At 51.4% G+C, this 22,500-nt stretch overlaps 1 protein-coding gene across 1 annotated transcript in view; it reads right to left on the bottom strand.

Annotated features, from left to right (window-relative positions):
• The window catches only part of LOC125039911 (probable serine/threonine-protein kinase kinX), a 27,052-nt gene extending 17,612 nt beyond the window's left edge, over positions 1–9,440 (bottom strand). Inside the window, exon 1 of the mRNA XM_047634281.1 lies at positions 9,302–9,440. Within this exon, the coding sequence (XP_047490237.1) occupies positions 9,302–9,305 (4 nt within the window). The 5' untranslated portion in view covers positions 9,306–9,440. The remainder of the gene's footprint in view (positions 1–9,301) is intronic.
• Positions 9,441–22,500: the final 13,060 nt, after the last annotated feature.

Here is a 22,500-nt window from a genome sequence, read left to right as displayed (position 1 = left end):
TGTGTAAGGGGTGGGGGGGGTGGGGGGCGGGCGTGGGGGGGGGCGGTGGGGGGGGGGGGGGGGGGGGGGGTGGGTGTGGGGGGCAGGGGGGATAAGCGGGGTGGGGGGGGGGTGGGGGGGGTGAGGGGGCGGGGGGGGGGTCTCGGGGGTGGTGTGGCGAACGCGAGGGGGGGGGGGGTGCGGGGGGCGTGGAGCGTGGGGGGGGGGGGGGGGGGGGGCGGGGGGGGGGGCAGGGGGGGGTGGGTGGAAGGGGGAGCGGCAGGGAGGGTGAGGGGGTGCGGGGGGGGCGGGGTGGGGGAGAGAGGGGGGGGCCGGGGAGGGGGGGAGGGGAGGACGGTTGATCTTGGCTTGGGGGGGGGGGCGGAATTGCTCTGGGATTTCCGGTTAGAGAGCGGGGCCAACGGGCGGGGGGGGGTGGGGGGGGGGGCTGGGGCTACGTGGGAGGAGGGGGGGGGGGGGGGGGACAGGTGGGGGGGGGGGGGGGGACATATTGGGGGATATGGGAAGGGGGCGGGGGGGAGGCGGGAGAGGGGCATTATAATAAGGAGGTGGGCGGGGTAGGGGGGGGGGTGGGGGCGGGGGTTAGGGGGGGGGGAAGGGGGGGGTGGCGAGGTGTAGGGGGGTGGGGAGGGGGAGTGAGGCGCAAGTATGAGGGGGGGGGGCGCGGGGGGATGCCGGGGTATTCTGGGGGGGGGCGGAAGGATGGTTGGGGGGGCAACCATTGGGGTGCGATACAGGGGGTGGGGGGGGGGGGGGGGCCGGGGGGGGGGGGGGGGCGGGGCTGGGGTGGGGGGGGGCAGGGGGGGGGGGGGGAGCGGGGATCCTGAGACGGAGCGCGGGGGGCGGTTTGGGGTAGGAAAATTGGGGCCGGGGAGGGTGGTGCTGGGGGGAGCCGGCGGGGCGGGGTGTGGAGCGGGGCTTCTGGGGGGGGGGGAAGGGGCGTGGGGTGCGACACACGCCCGACAGATGACAGCACTAACGAGGTTTGAGGGGGGGGGGGGGGATTGAGGCGGGGCCGCGGGGGGGGGAGGGGAAAGAATTGGTGGGACCCCCACCCTCGCAAGAAATAAACCGGAGAAAGGGGGCAGGTGGGCGCCGGAGTCGAATGGAAAGTAAAAGAATAAACACGTATAACTTGGAAAGAAGCAGAGTGAGGAACCGCGGGGGGGTGGGGGCGGGGGGCCAGACGTGATGGGCGGAGGGGGGGGCAAGGGGGGGGATGGGGTGGGAACCGGGGCGGGCACGCCCGGGGGTTGGACCGGTGGGGGCCTCTGGGGCTCGGGGGGGGTAATCCGTGTCCAGCTCTACACAGGGTGGGGCCACACCAACGGATGGGCCCGTAAGGCTACGGAGTCAGGAAACGCAGGGACGAGTTCAAAAGAGTGGAACTGCTAATAAACTACTGCTGCGTTGAGTTTCAATCAGATTCATAGAGACCCAACGAAATACTCAGCAAAAGCAAATGCCTTCCCGATCGCCTAATAAACGATCGGGGCTTTAGCTGGTCTTGCGGACACTGAGACAGACTGAGACGATACAAAGTCGTTGAGGAACGCGGGGAGGAGAGCCCAAGGTTCCGAATGGGGGATGCACGCGCTGCTTGTGAGACCCTGGGGATGGAGGGTATCAAACCTTGAGGCGGGGTTTCTACGCCCGGGGAGGGGGGGGGCAACGGGGGGGGGCCCCTACGGGGTCTTATTCAGGGTGCTTGAATGCGGGGGCCGATACTGGGGGGCCCGCGGGGGGGCCCAATATGGGCTGTGCTCCTTACTCGGCGGGGGACTTGCGCCGACGGGGGGGGCGGGCCCAAACCGGGGGCTTCTGCCGGTGGGGGAGGGAGCTCCAGAGCCTCGGGGGGGGGTGTGGGGGGGGGGGGCGGATGGGGGGGGAGGTGGCGTGGAGCCCTCGGAAAAAGCAGCAGGCAACCAGGAAAAAACCCAGAACATATTTCGTGTGGGCCACTCCTGGCCCGCACCTGCTAGGTGGGGGGGGGGTGTGCGGGGGGTTACACGCCGGGGGGGGGCACACTTCACCCCCTGCTGACGGGGGAGCCTACGGGGGGCACTCGCGGGGGGGGGGGGGGGTCCGAGGGGGGGGAAGTATGGGGGATGTGGGGCTAGCGTGCCCTCGATGTTGGGGACAGCCACGCCCGGGCCGGGGCGGGGAGGGTCCCTGGCGGCACTTCAGGTGTGCCACCACAACTGGGGGTGGGGTCGTCAGGGGGTGATAGCGTACGCACTGAGTAACCGGACAGGGCAACCGGGGATGGGGGGGGGGGATCTGACTGGGAGTGGGCCCTGCAGGGGCTACAGGTACGGGTCGGCGGGGGCAACCACCTAGGACCCTCCCGGAGGGCATAACTGTGTTGGGGCACACCTGGGGGAGAAGGTCGGGTTACTAGGGGGAGGGCGAACCCGGGGGCGGGCACTTTACTCTCCGAGAGGAATTTGCGACCGGCTAAGGAAAAGGGCTCCACGGGATCGGGGACAGCGCAACGGTGTTGTTCTAGGGGGGCGCACCCTAGGGGCACCGGGGGGGGTACGCCCCCACGCTCCGGGCCGGTCCCTACACTTGCCCCACGGGGCTCGCCACGGGGGGGGGGGGACGGGGGGGCGGGGGGGATAACCCGATGTAGGGTTAGGCGGGGCTAGCTTTGGGGGGGGATATCAGCCGGAGGGGAGGGCGGTGGGAACAGAGACGTACGTTGGAATGGCTGCCGGGGCGGAGGGGGGGTCGGGAACCGGGCGAGGGGCGCAGAGTTGTCAAGGGAGGGGGGGGTGGGATCAAGCATGAATTGGCACGATCTACGCGCGGCAGAGTGGGGGGCAATGAGGTCGGCAGCCCAGCGGGGGGGGGGCGCCGCGGGGGGGGATAAGGTCGGGCGGCCAATGGCGCGCACGGGGGGGGGGAATTTTGTGGGGGGGAGATGGTGAGGGGGAGCGGATGTGCAAGGGGGAGGGGGGACGGGGGGGAGTGGGGGGGGGGTTGGGTCATATTAGTGCACTTGCTGCTTTGGCTTAGGGGGCGGTCTATTGGCATCGGGGGGGGGGCATAAGGGGAGGGGGGGCGTGGTAATCGGGGGGGGGGGCACCCCCGCGAAGCGGGGGCAGGAACTCGGGTCTAGGGGGGGGGGGCCATTCCGTGGGGGCGGGGGGCGGGGCGGGTAGCGACGGGGGCCCCGCGGGAGGAGTGGGCGCGATCAATCGGGGGGGGTCCCCCCCACGGTGGGTAAGTGGAAGTAAAAAACTGAAATACACAGGCGGTGCGTAGTCGGGCAACAGATGGCCGGGCGGGCGGGGGTGGGACCCCGTACCTGTGAGGGGGTGGGCTCGTGGCAGCGTATCGGGGGCGTGGGAGGGCGCTGGTTCATAGGGGGGGGGGTACTGGGGGGGACTGAGCAGGCCGTATTTCGGGTTTCGGTGGGGGGGTCAGGGTGATGCCGGCATAGAGCAGGGGTGATACCAAGATGGGGAGGGGTGCCCGGGGTTGAGGTATTGAGGGGTTATGGGCTGGTGGGGGGGGGGGGCTAACTCGAGTGGCAATCCCCTGGACAAGGTGGGGGCCGGTTACTATCAGACCCGCCGAGGGCGGGGGGGGGGCTGTACCTCAACGGCCTCCTGGCGGGGCACACAAGGGGGGGACATGGTCGGGGGGGGGCGGGAGGGGGGCACAACGGGACACACCCATGGCCGGGGGCCCTCCCAAAGCTCCGTAAGGGCCGCACAAAACACTCCGCAAACTCGGGGGAACCACCAGCCCCGGCAGTAAGACCGGTATAGGTGGGGGGGGGGGGTTGGGACCTCCGTGTGCCCCATCCTTACACACAGGGGGGGGGGGGGGCCTGGGGGGGGCCAGGGGCTCGGCTGGGGGAGTGGGGGGGGGGGGGGGGGGGGGGGGGGGGGTGGGAGGGGGGGGGGGGGGGGGTGGGGGGGGGCGGGTCCGGTTACAATCGGATAGCCCGGGTAGGGGGGGGGGGGTTACCCCAGGGGGGCCGGGAAAGCCGGGGGGGGGGGGGAATGGTTGCCAGGGGGGCGCGGGTCGTAGGATGAGGGGGGGCGGGGGGGGGGCTCGCTGGGGGGTATGAGCCGGTTGGTGGGGATGGAGCTGGCTGGGGGCTGCGGAGGGGGGTCAAGATACCCGGCGTGGGGTGCTACATCTGCTGGGAGGAGAGGGAACGCAGGGGGGGGGGGGAGCTCAGCATGGGCGCCGGGGGGGGGGGTTGGGGGTGGGGGGGCTAATCTTCCGCGGGAACGAGGGCCCCGCTTGGGGGGGGAGGGGGAGCAGCGGACGGAGGGCGTGCCACGCAGTCTGACAGGGTAGGCCGGCGCTTTCACGGTGCACCGGTCGTTAAGGAGGTCAGGGGGGGCCTAATCATTCGGGAGGGGGCGGGAGGGGGGTTGAGGGGAGAAGGGCGGGTCATCCACGGGGGGAGGCTAAATTCCTCAGCTAGTCGAGGGCCAAGGTGGACGCGTGTGAAACGGGGTCTGGGTTCCTGGGCCGGCGGGGGGGGTGGGTTGGAGTAGGGTATGTGGGGCGGGCTGTCGGAGCAGGGCCAATCGGGAGGTATGGGCGTGGGCGGGAAAGAGAGGAACGGAGAAGGGGGGAAACGCGAAGGGGGGAGGGGGGCGCTTCCCATGGGGGGGGGGAGGCGGGACTGGGGGCGGGGGGGGTCGGTGCCGTTAGGGTACCATGACGGGGGGGCGCGGGGCTTGCGTGGACAAGAGGGAAGGGGGGGTGGACCAGGAGGGGGCTGGCACTACATGGGGGGAAAGGACTTACCCCGGCGTGGGGGGCCTGTGGGAGGGGGGTTCGTCTCGGTATACGGGGGGTGCGGATGGTGGGTGGCCGTTCGGGGCGGATGGGCGGGGGGGAACAAGGGCGTTGTCGGCCTTGACGTTGGGGTCATCGGGGGGTTTATGAATAGGGTGCTCTACCGCATCGGGGTGGGTGGGGGGGGGGGGGGCGGGGTGGGGGGGGGCGAGATTTGTCCGGGGGAGTGGGGTGGTGGGGGGGGGTGGGCGGGAGGGGGCTGGGTGGTTCACGGAGAGGGGGGAGGACGTGCCGGAAGCCGGGGTGGCGGGGAGCGGGCTTGACGGGGTACGGTGGGGCCCGCCCGTGCCGGAGGGGGCGTGAAGGCGTGGGGGGCGCGGAGGGCGGCGCCAGAGGCTGGGGACAGTGGCGAGGGAAAGAGTGACGGAACAGAGTAGAGAGTGAGAGAGGGAGGGAAAACAGAGAGAGAGAGAGAGCACGAGAGAGAGAGGAGAGAAGAGAGTGAGACGAGAGATGAGGGGAAACAGAGAGAGAGAGAGAGAGAGAGAAAAACAGAGAGAGAGAGAGAGAGAGAGAGTATGAGGAGTGGATAACAGAGAGATGAGAGAGAGAGAGAGGAGAGAAAAACAGAGAGAGAGAGATGGAGAGAGAGAGTGTGTCAGAGAGAGTGTGTGTCTGTAGAGAGAGGAGAGAAGAGAAAACAGAGAGAGAGAGAGGAGAGAGAGAGAGAGAGAGAGAGAGGAGAGAAAACAGAGAGAGAAGAGAGAGAGAAAACAGTGTGAGAGAAAAAAAAAAACAAGAGAGAGAAAAAAAGAGGAGAACGTAGAGAGAGAAAAACGGAGGAGAGTAGAGAGAGAGAAGAAAAACAGAGAGTCGAAGAGAGAGAGTGAGGAGTGGAGAGAGAGAGACGAGAGAAGAGAGATGAAGAGAGAGAGAGTTAGGGAGAGTGAGAGAAGAGAGAGAGAGTTAGAGAGAGAGAGTTAGATGAGAGAGGAGTACTAGGAGAGCGTGCGGAGAGAGAGGAGAAGGAGAGATGTGAAGAGAGAGAGAGAGAGAGCAGGAGAGAGAAGAGAGCAGATACAGAGAGAGAGCAGATAGAGAGAGAGAGAGCATATATATATATATATAGAGAGAGAGGAGAGAGAGAAGAGGTGCTCTGCTGTTGTGTGAGAGTGAGAGAGTGAGAAGAGATAGAAAGTTTAGAGATAGAGAGTGTGATAGAGAGATCGAGTGAGTGTTGTGTCAGAGAAGAGAGTGTCAGAGAGAGAAGAGAGAGAGAGATCGAGAGAAGTGAGTGCAGAGAGACATGAGAAGAGAGAGAATGAGAGAGAAGTAGAGAGAGAGAGAGAGAGTAGAGTGTTCTGAGAGAGTGTGTGTGTCCAGAGAGAGGTGTGTTGTGTGTGAGAGAAGGAGTGGAGAGAGAGAGGAGTGAAGAGAGAGAACGAGAGGAGGAAGGAGAGAGAGATAGAGAGAGAAGAGTGCGGGAGAGAGCAGAGAGAGAGCGAGAGAGAGAGAAGAGACCGCACGTGAGAGAGAGAGAGAGTGAAGGGGGGGAGTGTGTGAGAGAGAGAGAGGAGAGAGAGAGAGAATGCTGAGAGAATGTGAGAGAGGAGTGTGTCAGAGACCAGAGAGTGTTGTCAAGAGAGAGAAAGAAAGAGAGAGAAAGAGAGAGAGAGAGAGAGAAGAAGTTGTGGGTGTGAGGAGATTTTAAATGGCCTACCCCCTCTGCATCCCCTCGTTCCCTTCCCCCCGGTGCCCAGACCCACGTGGTTATCCCTTTTCACGTTGACCTGCATCCAAAAACGAACGACACCGACATGCCAGAGGAGCGTTTCCGACCCTTACGGACGATTTAATGCCTTTCCCTCGATTTCCCCACGGTATTAGGCCACTACTGGTATTGCCTGTGCCAAGTTTGACCTGCGCCCAGAAAAAAAACGACAATAGTAAAGGTCCCCCCAGGAAAGCATTCGAAACCTTATTTTTAAATATTTTTAAAAACTAAAAGTGCACTATTATTTATTATATCAAATGTTTGTAAAACATTATTAAATTTACGATATTGTAGTATCCCAAAGTTCATGATTTAATTGTTTTTTCATATCCGTGTCCCTGACCCAACCATGTGACCACATGTCTGTGTCTGTCTGTCTGTCTGTTGTCCCGTCTGTTGTCTGTCTGTCTGTCTGTCTGGCTGTCTGTCTGTCTATCGTCTGTTTTCTCTGTCTGGGCGGTCTGTCTCTCTCTCTCTTTTCTGTCGTTTCTTCTCCCGTTGTCTCTCTCTCTTCTCTCTCTGTGTCTGTGTCTTCTCTCTCTCTCTCTCTCTTCTGTCGGGTTTTCTCTGTGGCTGTCTCTTCTTCTGGTCCCGGGAAAGAGAGAGAGGAGAGGGGGAGGGAGAAGCCCAGAGAGAGGAGAGAGAGAGAGGGGAGAGTAACGAGGGAGACCTGAGAGAGAGGAGAAAGAGAGAGAAAAGAGGGGGGAGAGGGGAAAGAGGAGAGAGAGGGGGGAGAAGAGAGAGAGAGAGAGAGGAGGGAGAGGGGGAGGGAGGGGGGAGTCGGTGGAGGGGGAGAGGGAGAGAGGGAGGGGGAGGAGGAGAGATGGGGGGGGGAGGGAGGAGGGAGGACAGAGGGGGAGAGAGGAGAGAAGGAGGGGAAGGAGAGAGAGTGAGTGAGAGAGAGAGGAGTGTGAGGGAGAGAGGAGTGTTGTGAGAGGGAGAGGAGAGAGAGGAGAGTGAGAGTGAGGTGGAGTGAAGAGGGTGTGGAGTTGGGGGATGAGGGGGAGTGAGTGAGAAAGAGGTGGAGGAGTGAGAGTGAGAGTGGGGAGTGGAGTGAGAGTGAGAGAAAATGTGAGTGAGAGTAAGAGTGAGAGAAGGGGGAGTGGAGATAGTGTATCGAGTGAGAGATGAGGTGAAATGAGAGAGTGAGAGAGTGAGGAGGAGGTGTGAGTGAGTGAGTGAGTGAGTGAGTGAGTGAGTGAGTGAGTGAGTGAGTGAGTGAGTGAGTGAGTGGTCATAAGGCTTCATTGTCACGCCCTCCAACTAACAGGGGTAACCAATAGGGCCCACATCTATCACGACCTGTGCTTTCAACCTTGTCCCATACAATCACTCCTCCTCGAGTTACACTCCATTTCAGACGCGGCCCTCTCTGGGGGCCACCCTCCAGGGCCCCTGCCTTACTGGGCCTAACCGAGGCCCGGGGCTTCTTCTGCACAAGCCGGCGATTCTAACCTCCGTCCACGCTACACTACCAATAAATAGTGAAACCAGGCCGTGAGTTTCCGTCAACCAAACCCCTGGACAGCCGTGGCAAGTACCTCACAGAGAGAGTGAATGAGAGAGAGAGAGAGAGAGAGAATAATATTCATAAATAGGAGCAAAATCGTAACCGCCATTAAGCCGAGCGATCAGCTAATATCACCCGTGTTCTAAAAATGACCCCATTCTCAGCAGGGCGAGAATATTCATTTGAAAACACTATATAGTGATTTGGAAATCCCTTGCTCTTACCACGCGTACGTTGCAGTTTAAGACGATCAATGTTGTCCTGGACCTGACAGAACAGTTCAGTGCGATATGACGATGATGTTTTAAGTCTTAAAATAAAACACGTGGTACTCAGTCATTATGTCTGTCCGTCTCTCTGTCTGTCGGATAGTCAGTGGGTCCTATTGGTAGGTCACTCAGTCAATCTGCCACTCAGTCAGTCATATTGACAGAGAGTCTGCCTGTTACTTCTCGAGTGGCTGGGAAATTTAAGCAACTAACTTAACCTAACCTAACCTAACCTACATAATATCACACAACTCGGCGTGTAACGGTTCTGCATATATAGCATACAAAACGTAATTTCCTTGAAAAATCCGACAAAAGGCTGTAGTTATAGATACGACAATGTAGCATTTCCGCAAGTTATATGCAGCAGCATTAGTACAAATAGTACTTACGCAGTAACTTAAAAATTCACGTTAAGGTTAGGCAACACCTACCTAACCGAGCTAAGCTAACTAACCTAACCTAATTACATTCATACCGCAGATAACACGTGTTATCTTAGCGCTTCAACCTCTTAATAAGTTTAATCACCACTGCGAGAAAGAAAAAATCACAACTTTTGTTCATAATTTCATCACTTTCAAAATCCGATTTCTCATCAATAAAATACTTGTTAGCCTACACACTTGCTAACATAATACGTAAGTCTTTCTTTTGATTAAGACGATTTTGATCTTGCTTAGATATTACTTTACAAATGTTATTACATTTCACTTAAACGGGAAAAATATAAGTAATTTAGGTAAGGAAAAAAATAACTAAGAACTGCCATGTAAGACATTAAGTCAATTGCAATTGCAATATACACCCGCTGTACTGTTCCTCATAAACTGAAAAGAACCCTTTCATCTAAAAAGAGAGAGAAAAAAAAAAGATTCGCCACACAGATGAAATCACTCGCCATATGAGAATAACCAAAAAGAAAAACAAAATTACTCGCCTACATTTTAAAATATAGTAAACTGCACATGCACTTACCCATGATCTATACAGCACTCCCGAGTATTTTTATCAACCGCTAACATGAAGACATCCGGCACAAAATACAAAATTAAACTGGAATTAATTGGAGAACATTGCGTGGTAACCCTCCGCGATAACGTTCTCCTCGACTGCATGCACGAGACTACACGTTCGGTACGGGTTAGAACGTTTCATTCAGGGAACATGACCAAAATACTCCCTTTTCGTATTATACTGGCTTTGATATACTTAGCTGGGGGTAAGACAGAGGATTTGATTTTTTTTATTTATTTTTTATTGATACACATATTTTGATCGTAGAGCATCTTTGATGCAATGTGGTTCTCGGTTCTCGTTGCTTTAATGGAGGTTTCTGGCATCTTTGCGAATATCTCGTGACAAACGGTTCTTTTTTTTTTTTAATTGCGACTGAAATTTTAAGTTATTTCTTTGCGTGATTGGAGATCTGCCATGTCCATTGCATAAATATTGAAGACAAGCTGGGACATCTTCTTGGGCCACATAAGTCCCTGGTTATTGTGATTAATCAAATAATGGCAACAATATCCTGCAATTTGGAAGCATTCATAACCCAGGCAGCTTCTTTGTCGTTATGTTACAGCAGATATCAGACCATGAACGTAAAAGTTTGGTACGATGTTATAAACATGTCAGTCAACATTTCCGGTTTCATGCAGGTTGTTAGGATATTATAAACCTTCTTTTTGTTTAGTCTCTCTCTCTCTCTCTCTCTCTCTCTCTCTCTCTCTCTCTCTCTCTCTCTCTCTCTCTCTCTCTCTCTCTCTCTCTCTCTCTCTCTCTCTCTCTCTCTCTCTCTCTCTCTCTCTCTCTCTCTCTCTCTCTTTCTCTCTCTCTCTTTTCTCCCGACCTTTCCGTCTCCCACATCCTCTCCATTACCTTTCCTCTCCTCCTCCCTGCCTTTCCTCTCCCTTCACCTTCCTCCTTGCCTTTTCCTCCATATCATCCTCCTCCCCTCCGTTTCTCTCTCCCATTCCCTCCTACATTTCGCGTATTTCCGGCAACTACAATAGATAATAGCATAAAAAGTAATAACTACCACTATGATGATGATGATGATGATATGTGAATGATAAATATTAATACGAGTTATATGATAAAACTAGTATGTAAATAAAGCAATTATTATTAAGTTACTGTAAAATGAAAGCGGTAATGATAATGAAATTATAATAAAAATCAGTGGTGCAGAAGATACAACAAAACGAAACACGAAAACAATAACAACTATCAAAAGGGTGCTACGGAGGTAATATTTAAGCCAAAATATATTCGTTTTTGTTTTAAAACGTAGTAAATGGGAAGCATTTTTTTTCCAGCAACATCGATTTAACCTTTTTTTTTCTCTCTCTCTCTCTCTCTCTCTCTCTTTCTCTAACGGTATTTTTAATACATAATTTAGTGGCTAACTTCGCTGTTAAACTACCATCAACAACAAATGAGTCTTCAACTCCGCATGTGCTGCCCTTCCTCCACTTTACAGGGATGGGTATATAGTAATTTCTCGTTACCCCTGTCATTCTTGTGAAAGGGGTAACGAGAATTGAGTGATGTCAGAAATTGAATAAAGGAAGCATAAGAGGCTTGCATATAATGGGGAACTATATCTTTTTTCTCTTGTCCGTATCGTATTATTGAGAGTTACTTGTATGAAATAATTACCTTAAGTATCCTATTTGTTATTAAGAATATCCTTTTTACTGGTGACGTAATTAAAAATCAGTCGGTTAGGCGTCCGGGTTATTTTTTTCGTTATTGCAGTTGCGTTATATCGTATTTCATTTTTGCAATTATTGATTTTAAAACTGTGCTGTCTAACTTACCGCTAAGCATTAATACATTTTCTGATAATATATGTGATGAAAATTAGTCTCCACCCACCCTCAAAAATCAGTTTGACCATTAAAAAATCATTGCAGAGACCCAAAGACATTTCTTTTGTTCATATATACAAATAGTGAGCAGTGATATTCCTATTTACGTATTAATCTATTTTATACATCTATCATAGAGATAAGAATAGACATGTTTGCCCAAAATCAGCCTCAAATAGTTCCTTCTCTGATATAGGCAAAAATCTGATTTATCTTATTAATGCCTTGTAACAGCTTTTCTTCTTAATTTCGCGTAGAATGTTCCCTTTCAGAAATTACACATTTAACAAGTAAAACCACGTTTATAGAATAGCAAATTTCAAGGACGGCAATAAGACCACCTTTTATTATATCAATATGCATACAGCTATGTTTATAATAAAGCAGTTTTTTTCGTGTTTCACTTTTTTATGATTTGACTCAACCTTTCGTTATCTTTGCATTCCCGAAAAATAATATACATATTACATTACTAATATTCAACAAGGGGTAAATTGACTCTTGTTTGGTTGTGCTGATAATGTTTCTGATATTTTTTCTTGCATTTATATCTAAGCAAATTGAACAGTACCTGTGTGCATAAATATTACGTTATCAAAATTAATTTATGTAAGACCTTGATTATAGTGTATTTTCATGTTTTCTTAGCTGCTGATTTAGCGCATGAATGTAAAGGGGTACTTGGTAGGGAATTTTAAAAATCGCTCTCCTACTGTACATTAACTAATAAGTGCATTTGCATAGGCGTTGTCTATCTAGTGTAGGGGGAACGAGGAAAGGAAGCCGGAATGTGATATCGGAAAGATAACTTTATCTGTTTATTTTGCAGTTTGCCACCTGTCATTAGTCATCCGTAGCCAATATTTCTAGAATTTTGTGGCATGAAATCATCTTCCCGTCTGACTGAATAAAATTTCTTTATTTAAATATTTCATTTTTTTTTTTCCGGTGCTTCATTTTGTGTTTTGTACCTGTAAAAAATACTCCATGTACCTCAGGCGATCGTCAGCATTGGAATTATTAAAAGTGCAAAACAAAGCACTGAATACTATTTATGAATTCTTTTTCTTTCATCTTTATCTCAGCCATGTTGAATAGCACCAGATGCATTCATATTTGAAGACTGAGGAATTTATAGTACTGAGCATAGAAACAAGGGATTTTGCTAGACAAACAGCAATGAAAATTAAGATGAATTATGATGTTTGTGCATCGCCGACATTCCATGCTTAATACATGGAGATTACTAAGTAATTAAAGAAATAAAACTTGGCAAGCACATAAGCCCCTGACAATTCCAAAGCACTATGAATAACATTACAAAATAAAAGAAGTTTCGAGACGGATATTTTAAAAACTACTGCCGTGTTATCGCTAAAAAGTTACAGGGTAGATTAAATGTCAATATTTCGCTTTGATAGATTATTAATTATCTTTATCAGTACAATCTGATAACAGTATATTTATCTTTATACTAAGTGCATGCTGAGTGTTTGAGTAATAATTATAAGGAAAAAAATGGGAATGGGAAAGGAACCATCTGTGTGTGTATATATATGTGTGTACACACACACACACACACACACACACACACACACACATATATATATATATATATATATATATATGTGTGTGTGTGTGTGTGTGTGTATGTATTCATGTATATATATGTATATGTGTGTGTGTGCATACACGCATGCTCTCTCTCTCTCTCTCTCTCTCTCTCTCTCTCTCTCTCTCTCTCTCTCTCTCTCTCTCTCTCTCTCTCTCTCTCTCTTTCTCTCTTTTGCTTGTCTGAATGTTTTTTCATGAGTGGTTTGTTTGAAGTTTAGAGATTTAAATGATATTTAAGAGTTGCCTGCTATATAAATACACACACACACACATATATATACATATGTATAAATATATTAATATTTATATATATATATATATTTACATGTTTACATTTATATATATATTTACATATTTATATTTATATCAATATATGTAGATACATATATATATATATATAATATACATATGTATGTATATGAATGTAGATAAATATATATAAATATATATATATAAACACACGCACACACACACACACACACACACACACACACACACACACACACACACACACACACACACACACACACACACACACACACACACACACACACACACACACACACACAAATTCCCCCCATCTCTCTCTTTAATATGTCTAATTGCTTCTCTGACTGACGTTGCCTGTTTTTTTCATAATTGGTTTGAAGTTTAGATTTAATTGATATTCAAGAGTTGCTCGTTTCAGCACTGTTATCGATAAAGTGTCATGAGCTTTACAGGAAATCTTGTAATATGTGGTAACGATGTGATTAATGCGATTTTGAACTTTTATCTTTTCCCGTCTTGTTAATGTTAAGCAGCAAATAAGTTGAGGTTCACTGTGGTTCAAGATTGGTAAACTTAAAGTTGCAGTGCCTTTTTTAAATGATGTTATAGAGAAGACATTTTCATTTAGTGATTCGCAATTTTAGTATTAAAGACGTTTTTTTTTTCTTTTCTTGTCGCTTAGGAACTATATGCATAAATTGTGGTTACTCTTGGTTGATTGTTTTATTGTATGAGAGAATCAACGGGAAAAAATAATGCCTATCATAGTGAGCTGTTCTCCTGATCTCTCTTGTCTCACATACAAGAAAAGCCACGTGTTTCTTATGTTACAGTAACTCCACTGTCCTTGGCCGACTCCAAAGTTGATACGAATTGTCTACAGCCGTGACAATGACGAAGTGACCTTAGAACACACTAGTTCAACCCTTATTGCCCGTAAACAATTCAGCATCAGTCGAGACAGACCGCTCGCCACGCGGTCTGGCAGGACGCTCCCCGCTCCCTGGGCGCCTCTGCCTTGCCTGTCCTCTGTACTCCTGCAATCATACTCCCGTGTTAATAAAGACTAGAATCAGCGACAACTTTAACTCTACACCTCATGAACAAACGCCAGTACAACCCAAGTTGGATAATCTTCACTATATTACATTGGTGGCATCGCTATGGGATCACCGCACCACACGAAGCCCTCCGAAGATACCGCACCACACGAAGCCCTCTGAAGACAACTTATAGACTCCTGCAAGCGGAGGCACCTTTATCGACTTCTGTCACTGCAAGACTTCATCTCACAATACATCTGCGATTTCCCGACATCGCTCCTCCCTCAGCGCACAGTACTTCAACACTTGCTGCAGTCGCCTGACGCCTGCAACATCAATCAACAGTGGTTTGCCAGTACCTTAAGGTGAGTCCCCTTATCCTCGCTGTTCTCATATGTTTAGGAAATCCGATGAGAAGTGAAGTGTCTGATTTCCTCTAGCGAACATTCGTGTTCTTCCCCTCATAGAAAACGAGATCTCCCTTCAGCTGACATCTGTTTCCCGCTCACTCTGCGTGCGCCTTATCTCACCTCACTCACTCTTTGGTACTCTCATTCCTCTGCAGTTTGTCAAACTATGAATACTTAGTTTCATGTTAATTTATGTCGTGATGATTTCTGAATCTACCCCAGAATCGCGAACGATTCTTTTTTAGGTGACCGAGCGATAAATTGACCTGTTTTCGTGATCTCTCGCCTCACATACCAGAAAAAGCCACGTGTTTCTTATCTTACGGTAACTCCACTGCCCTCGGCCAACTCCAACAGATCTACAACCGTGACAATGACGAAGTGACCTTAGAACACGCTAATTCAATCCTTATTGCTCGTAAACAATTGGCATGCTGTTATTCTGATGTCTTTGTGTATAATTGTCTTGTGTATACTCAAAATGTCTGTTAGAAAATGCTTATTCTGAATCACTAAGTATGTTATCGATATTATTATCGATATTCAAATGTCTTTATGTCTTAATACTCAGCATTTCTGTCTCCTTATCACGAAGCTTATTAGTCTTGTAAACACCCATACTCTCTTCTTATATACAATTATATATAAGGTACCCTTGTTCCTTCACCACGAAACCAACATATGACCGTGTGTATCGGAATTTGTATTCATTCAATTTCTTTCATGTTTTCCATTATGAAATGTTTAAAAAGAAGTTTGTTCATAGAAATTTATCTGCAGCCTTGCTATCATACTCCCATGCTAATAAAGACGGCGAAAATAAATCAGGGAAAACTTTAACTCAACACCTCAAGTACCAAACTAGCAGTACCATCACAGAGGAACACGAACTCACCACAACATCACGTTAGTACCATACAAAGGGAGACACAACCTTCCCAATATTACACTATCTGACGGAATACGGATGCCTTCAGTAACGTATATAAGATGTGACTAAGAACTGGGTCCGGATTTTGATATTATCCGAATAGGCATGTGATACGAATTGTAAAATGGAATGTCTTGTAATGAATTTGGGTGTAAATAAAATAATTTCACAATATTTCTTTTTTGTTATCTGAAGAAAATGAACATGGAAAAAGGTATTTTAGCCTTCGCAAAAACGAAGGCATATAATATTGTATATGAAAATCTACTTTATAAAAGCGTAATGCGAATCTAGAAATGTTAATCCCAACCTATCCACATCGACACATACATATAACCTACATATACACACAAACATTCACATACAGGAAAATACACGCACGCACACGTGTTTGTGGTTTGGTTTGCGAAGTTCTAGCTTCGCCCGGGCCTTCTAGATATGGCCCGGCCTGTGTCAGCTTTTTACGGCTATCTCATTGAGTTGTCTGACACTCGGTGCTTACCGTGGCGGCGGGATTGCCAGCAAGCGCTCCTGCCTCTTTACCAGCACGGCGGCTGTTGTGGGCGGTCCATGTCTCAGGAATTGTGTATGGTCACAATTTTCTAGGTAGTGGACTAGTGTGGCGTTCGGCTCGCCGCAGTGCTTGCAGCACCATTCATCGCGTTCGATTGTTGGGATAATCTGCCATGCACAGTGGTAACCTAGGCGCATTCTGTGAAGAATGACTTCGGTACCTCTGTTGCTTAGTTCAGAGAGTGCCAGTGGTTCATAGCCTGTGGCGTCTGAGTACCAGCTGGCCGAGGGGGAGGTTCTCGTTTCCTCTCTGTGGAGCTGCCGTAGGAAGGTACGGCCGACCAAGGCACACTTCTCCATAAGTAATTTTCGGCTCGGTTTTATCGTCATGGGATTTGGGGGCATACCCCTGCCAGCGACGGCTAGTCTGTCAGCAAGCTCGTTCCCTCTGATGCCGATGTGGCTTGGGACCCAGTTGATGATAATTCTTCTACCCTGAGCAAGAATTCTCTGTGCCATTGTGAGAATCGTGGTCAGTAGGTAGATGTTGTCTGTGGGTGAGCTGTGCTGAAGACAGTCAATGGCTGCCCTGGAGTCTGTGTGTATGACCACGTGTCCTTCCCTTAGGGACGCGTGGCCTAGGGCTCCCATGATTGCAACTGCCTCTGCCTGTAGCGAGGAGGCGTTGTCTGTTACCCTCATGGATCGCGTGGCATCCCTAGCTGCAAAGCCGGCGCCTGCAGTGTGGCTCAAGGGATCGACCGATCCATCCGTGTAGTATGTTCTACTACCCGGAGGAGTGATGGCTGCAATGACCCTGTGGGCTTCTGCCTTTAGGCTAGGCATGGGGTATAGGCTCTTTTTCATTGACAGGCTCATTATGTTGAACTCTATCAGGCTCAGTGCCCACGGCGGGGCTTCAGCAAAGTCGGGGTGGGGGGAGTCCATGCCCTTAGCAAGAAGCTGTTCTTTGAGCTGATGGCGTATCAACACCCTGGCTGTATGAGACAGCCAGGAGTTGTTTGCAACGAGCTCGCTGTCTTGTTCGAGGCATCTGACTAATTTTTGTCTTAGGCTTGTGTTCCTGGGAGCCTGGATGACCTTTGACAGGAGTTGTGTTGCCGTTAGATCGATTCGTGAGTCCAGGGGGAGAAGGTTTGCCTCCATCAGGAGGTTGAGGACCTTCGTCCACCTCGGGGCACCCAGAATGATCCTGGCAGCTTCATTTTGGACTGTTTCTAATTTGTCTGTGTGCTTTTTCTTTGCAGCAATTAGAGCGACTGAGGCATAGTCCACAATGGGCCGGACAGCATGTACATAGAATGATCTTAGTACTTTGTGTCTGGCCCCTATGCGTCTCCCAGTCATTGCTCTCATGACGGACAGTCTTGCTTTGGTTCGGTCAACCAGGTACTGGACCTCCTTATGGAAGGAGAGGGTCCGGTCTATCCTTACCCCAAGGTATAGGTAGTCCTTGACCCATTCTAATTCCACTCCCTGGATTTTCAGTCTTGTGCCTCGAACTCTCTGTCTCAGAGCCATGGCTTTGGATTTGGCAGCAGAGATCTTTAGTCCTGTCCTACAACACTCCTCTGACACGAGGTCCAGACAACGCTGGGCTTTATTCTGGCTGCGTGGTCCAGTGGAGGTGATAGCGAGATCGTCTGCATATGAGATGATCTGGCACCCCACTGGGAGGTTTATGTTGAGGATGCAGGACATTAAAGTGTTGAATAGGGCTGGACTGAGAACCCCACCCTGTGGCGTTCCATTTTCGAGCGGCATGTGCTGCGATAGGTGACCCTGGAATTTGACATTGGCAGTCCTGTTCCTGAAGTAGTCACCTATCCAAGCCAAGAGCTTTCCTCTGATTCCCTTCTGGATCAGGCTTTCCTGAATAGCAAGCGGACTTGCCAGTTCAAAAGCCTTCTCCAGGTCAAGGAATACCACCACAGCTGGGCCCTTGCTGATTGTGCTTAAGAGCGTGGCTATGCTGTGTGCTGTGCCCATGCCCCTTGTGAACCCGTGGAGGTGTTCGTGCGGGGGTCCCGTTTTCCATTGAAGCCGGTTTAGTATCATCCTTTCAGCCGTCTTGGCCAGGCAGCTGAGCAGAGAGATGGGGCGGTACTTCCCCGGCTCCTTTGGTTTTGGGACGGGAACTATGGTAGCCCTCTTCCAACTCTGGGGTAGAGTGGAAGTTTCCCAGGACTTGTTGATGAGTTGCAAGAGTGCACGCTCACCTTCTAGTCCTAGGTGGGAGATAATGGGGTACAAGATCCCATCAGAGCCCGGGGCTGTGTTGGAACTGGTTTTATAGGCTTTCCTTAGTTCCCTCAGAGAAAAGATAACGTCTGAGTTATCGGGTTCGGCTGCCCTTTCTCTGATCTGAGCGTGTCTGTCTGGCTGTAGACGCTCTTGTCTTGCCCTCAGCTCGGCTGGCAGACTGTTGCTGCTCGTTCTCGCAGAGAACTCGTGCACCAGTCTGTTAGCCTCTGCTTGGGGGTCGTGATGGGTGCACCTCGGGGCTGAGCGGCTGGTAGCTCGCTTGACCCGTTGCCACAGCTCTGAAAGGGTGGTTTGGTGGTCGAAGGACTCACACCATTCCAGCCACTTTTCCTGCCTGACTCTGTTGGCAGTTTCCTTGGCATCCGTGACAGCTTCCCTTAGGAGGGATAAGTTGTCAGGGGTTCTTTGCCTTCGGAATAGTTTTCGGCACATGTTCAACCTGTGGTTGACCTCCCTGATCTCGTCATTGAAGTACCAGGCGTCTTTGTGACTTCTGGACCCAGGCCGAGTTTTGGGTATGGTCTGTGAGGCTGCTTCATTAATGGCGTTTAGCAGGCTAGCTTCTAGCACTTCCACATTTTCGCTTTGTGGGGGATTGTTGCATCTCAGACAGAGGGCCAAGGCGTTTTGAAACGCCTGCCAGTTGGCCTTGTCTGTTTTCCATCTTGGATTCGGTCTTAGGATTTCGGCTGGGCCAGCATCCATGAGGGTAGTTATAGTGCCGTAATGGTCACTTGTGACGGTCTCATCGACACACCAGCCAATCCTCCCGACCAGAGTCGCAGTGGCCAGGGTGAGGTCTAGGACCCCTCCTCTGACGTGCGTTGGCTCTTGGGTGTTGAGGAGAGCGATCTCAGGGAATGTCTCTAGCACGTCGGCTATGTGATAGCCGGCCGCAGCCGGTGCCCGGCAGGGAGCCAGGATGGGGTGGTGTGCATTGAAGTCTCCCCCTATGATCACTCGGTCGTGTGCAGCAGAAGCACAGACCTGGCTGATGTCTAAGCTTCTACAGCGTGGCCGGCTGTACACATTGTACAGTTTGAGGGGCCCCCCGGCCAGGTGAACCTCGACGGCAAGGGATTCAACATCGTCTCCACAGTGCGATGCATCGGCTATTGCGGAGCAGGGGATTGTTGCTCTCACAAGGGTGATCAAGCCTCTCTTGCCAGGTGTTCGTGGCAGTGTGAAGGCATGGTACCCTGAGAAGCGAACAGTGTCCACTGTTAGTGTCTCCTGGAGCATGACAATGTCAATGTTCCTTGATCGCACTACTGCTTGGAGAAAAGCGTTCTTTGCAGAGAAGCTATTGATGTTCCACTGTAGGATGCTTAGATGGTGTGTCATGATGTTACTCAGTGATAGTTACATCAGAGACATCGTCGGAGTCTGACAACTCCATTGCGAGGTCCTCGCTGGTTGAGGGCTCCTCGTCTGTTGTCAGGCTATCCTTGGGTCCACTGGGGGGTGGAGAGCCTTTGGTAGCTCTGACTTTGGTTGGTTCGGCTTTTCTCTCAGGCTTTTTCTTGGCTGGCCTTGCTGGCCTTGCCTGGGCAAGGTCAGCGTGATCTGGCTCTGGCTGCACAGATTCAGCCTGTTTTGGCTCTGCCTGTGAAGGCATGGCCTGGTTTGGAGTGGGGAGGGGAGTCTCGTCCTGGGGTGAGGGTGAGGCTGGTTTTGCTCTAGCCAGCTTTCTTCCCTTCAGGGCTGCGACAGTCTGGGTCATTGCCGTCATGGCGACCGAAACTGCCTTCTCGGCCTCCTCACTCAACCTCCCCAGGGCTGTTGCTACTGCTGTGACAACAGCAGTTAACAGGAGAGTCATATCGTCCTCGTCAAAGAGGAGATGATCATCTGTTGGGGAGGTTTTTGTGGTGCTCTTAGAAACTTTTTTCTTTAGTTTCTTTTTCTGCACCTTTGGCATTGTCGGAAACTCCTTTTTGTTGGAGACATCCGGTGTCGGCTGGGGGGCGGCTTCCTTCCTCTTAGGAGGTCGGGAGGCCTTTTCGCTTTTGTTCCTTCCCCAGACATGGGTGCCAGGTGGGGCAGGAACAAAGTCTGGTCGGTTTTGAGCAACCTCTTGTCGCCTGAGGGCCGCCTTTTTCCTGACAGAGCAAGTCAGGATCCAGGCATGATGCTTCTTGGCACAGTTGGGACATTTGGCTGTTGTGTCCCTCTTTTCCTCTTTGTATGCCTTGAGGCATACCTCTGTGTTGTGTGCCTTGCTACAGACACCACATTTAGGCTTGGCTGTACAGTTAGCCTGGTGGTGACCGTATTTCTGGCACTTGAAACACCGAAGTGGTTCTGGCACATACGTTCGAAGGTTGTAGGTGCCCCAGTTACCCAGATCAAGGGTAGTGGTTGGGGCACCTTTCATGGTCACCAGGACTTGCCTGGTTGGGGTCTTCCCCTTCGACATTCGGGAAGCCTGCACGACCTGTGGGTGTGAAGCGATCAGCTCCACATCGTACGAGACTGAGAAGCCAAGTAGCACCATCTTGGTTCTCTTTTCCTCGGGACTTAGTGGGGAAAGACTCACTTTCCTCCCATCGGTTAGCTCCTTCGTTTCCCGGAGGAAATTCAAGGTAGCTTGATCTTTGGGCATTATGATCATGCCCTGATCTCGGGCGACCCGGATCGACAACCGGATTTTCCGTTGCAACTCCAATGCCCTGACCAATTGGTAGGCATTGTCGAAGCCTTCGGGTTTAGCTGGCACTTTGAACTGGGCGAAGCGTTTAGGGGGTCCCGACTCTTCATCAGAGTCGGTCTCCGGCCTCGGACGCTTCGGCCCGCCCTTTCGGCTTTCGGGCTTGTTTGTGGAGGCAGCAGCTGATGCGGCTGGTTCAGCCTGCTCTCCCCTCTCAATCGGGGAGGCCGTCTGTGAACTCAGGGGCCTCCCTGGCTTAGCTGCTGGCCTGGAGAGGCCAGCTCGCGAGTCAAGATCTTTGACTATTCGGTGGACAGACCCATTGGCTTCGGTCTTGTCCACCTTAGCAGCAGGGGTGACAGTGTCATCCTGTGCATGGGGCTTTCTTTTGCCACCGGAAGGCACATATGCCTTCATGGTGACTACCGTGGTCTGGGCCTTGCGCGGTTCGTCAACTTTAAGTTCAGTCTGTGGGGGGGGTTTGATAATTTTTTCCATGAATTGGTAAGTGCTTCATCCTCTCACGCCCCCACCCACCACGGAGTCCAACAAGGGGAAGCTGAGTGTCAGAACCAGTGTCTAACAGCAACAGGAGTGATGAGAGGATATACGCAGCCAATAGCCATTGTGACGGCACTCACGGACCATTGTGAGTGCCAATGGCGGCATGACTGCTTGACCCTAGCCTCCCGGGGGAGACCAGCCGATTGACCGTGACCGGGTCGGGATCAGGCCGCCTGTCTTGCTGGAATAGAGGACCAAAGAGGCGTGTTGCTAGCCGCAGGGCGTACTCGTTCACGGCATCGCTCAACCTCCAGGACTCCCGTCTCCACAGCGCACAAGGCTGCCACGCACGGCAAACGCGTGGGTAGGTGTAAACCCCTGGGGAGAGACCAGAGGGGATGCCCTTCCACCTACGAGACATCATTGTTTAGAGCCCTTTTGCTCAGCCCTCTGAGGCAGCCACCCAAAGGTTGCTTCACCGCAGTGAGGGAAGAGGAGTCTTGCACTTTTACCAGGCAGTTCCTTTCATCCCCCTCAAGCAACCACCCAAAGGTTGTTTCACCTCAGTGAGGAAGGAAAGGACCTGTGTCTTTTCAAAGTAGTTCCCCCTTCCCTCTAAAACAGCCACCCAAAGGCTGTTTCACCTCAGAGAGGGAAGGGAGGTTTTGCGTTCTTGTCGGGCACTTCCTTTCGTTCCCCTGAAGCAACCACCCAAAGGTTGTTTCACCTCAGTGGGGAAGGAAAGGACCTGTGTCTTTTCAGAGGGATTCCTCCTTCCCTCTGAGACAGTCATCCAAAGGCTGCCTCACCTCAGTGAGGGAAAGGAGGTTTTGCACTTTTGCCAGCTGGTTCCTTTCATCCCTCAGAAGCAACCACCCAAAGGTTGTTTCACCTCAGTGAGGAAGGAAAGGACCTGTGTCTTTTCAAAGTAGTTCACCCTTCCCTCTAAAACAGCCACCCAAAGGCTGTTTTACCTCAGTGAGGGAAGGGAGGTTTTGCGTTCTTGCCAGGCAGTTCCTTACATTCCTCTGAAGCAACCACCCAAAGGTTGTTTCACCTCAGTGAGGAAGGAAAGGACCT

The sequence above is a fragment of the Penaeus chinensis genome, chromosome 28 (genome assembly GCF_019202785.1).
Source record: "Penaeus chinensis breed Huanghai No. 1 chromosome 28, ASM1920278v2, whole genome shotgun sequence".
Lineage (NCBI taxonomy): Eukaryota > Metazoa > Arthropoda > Malacostraca > Decapoda > Penaeidae > Penaeus > Penaeus chinensis.
This window is presented reverse-complemented; position numbering and strand designations above follow the sequence as displayed.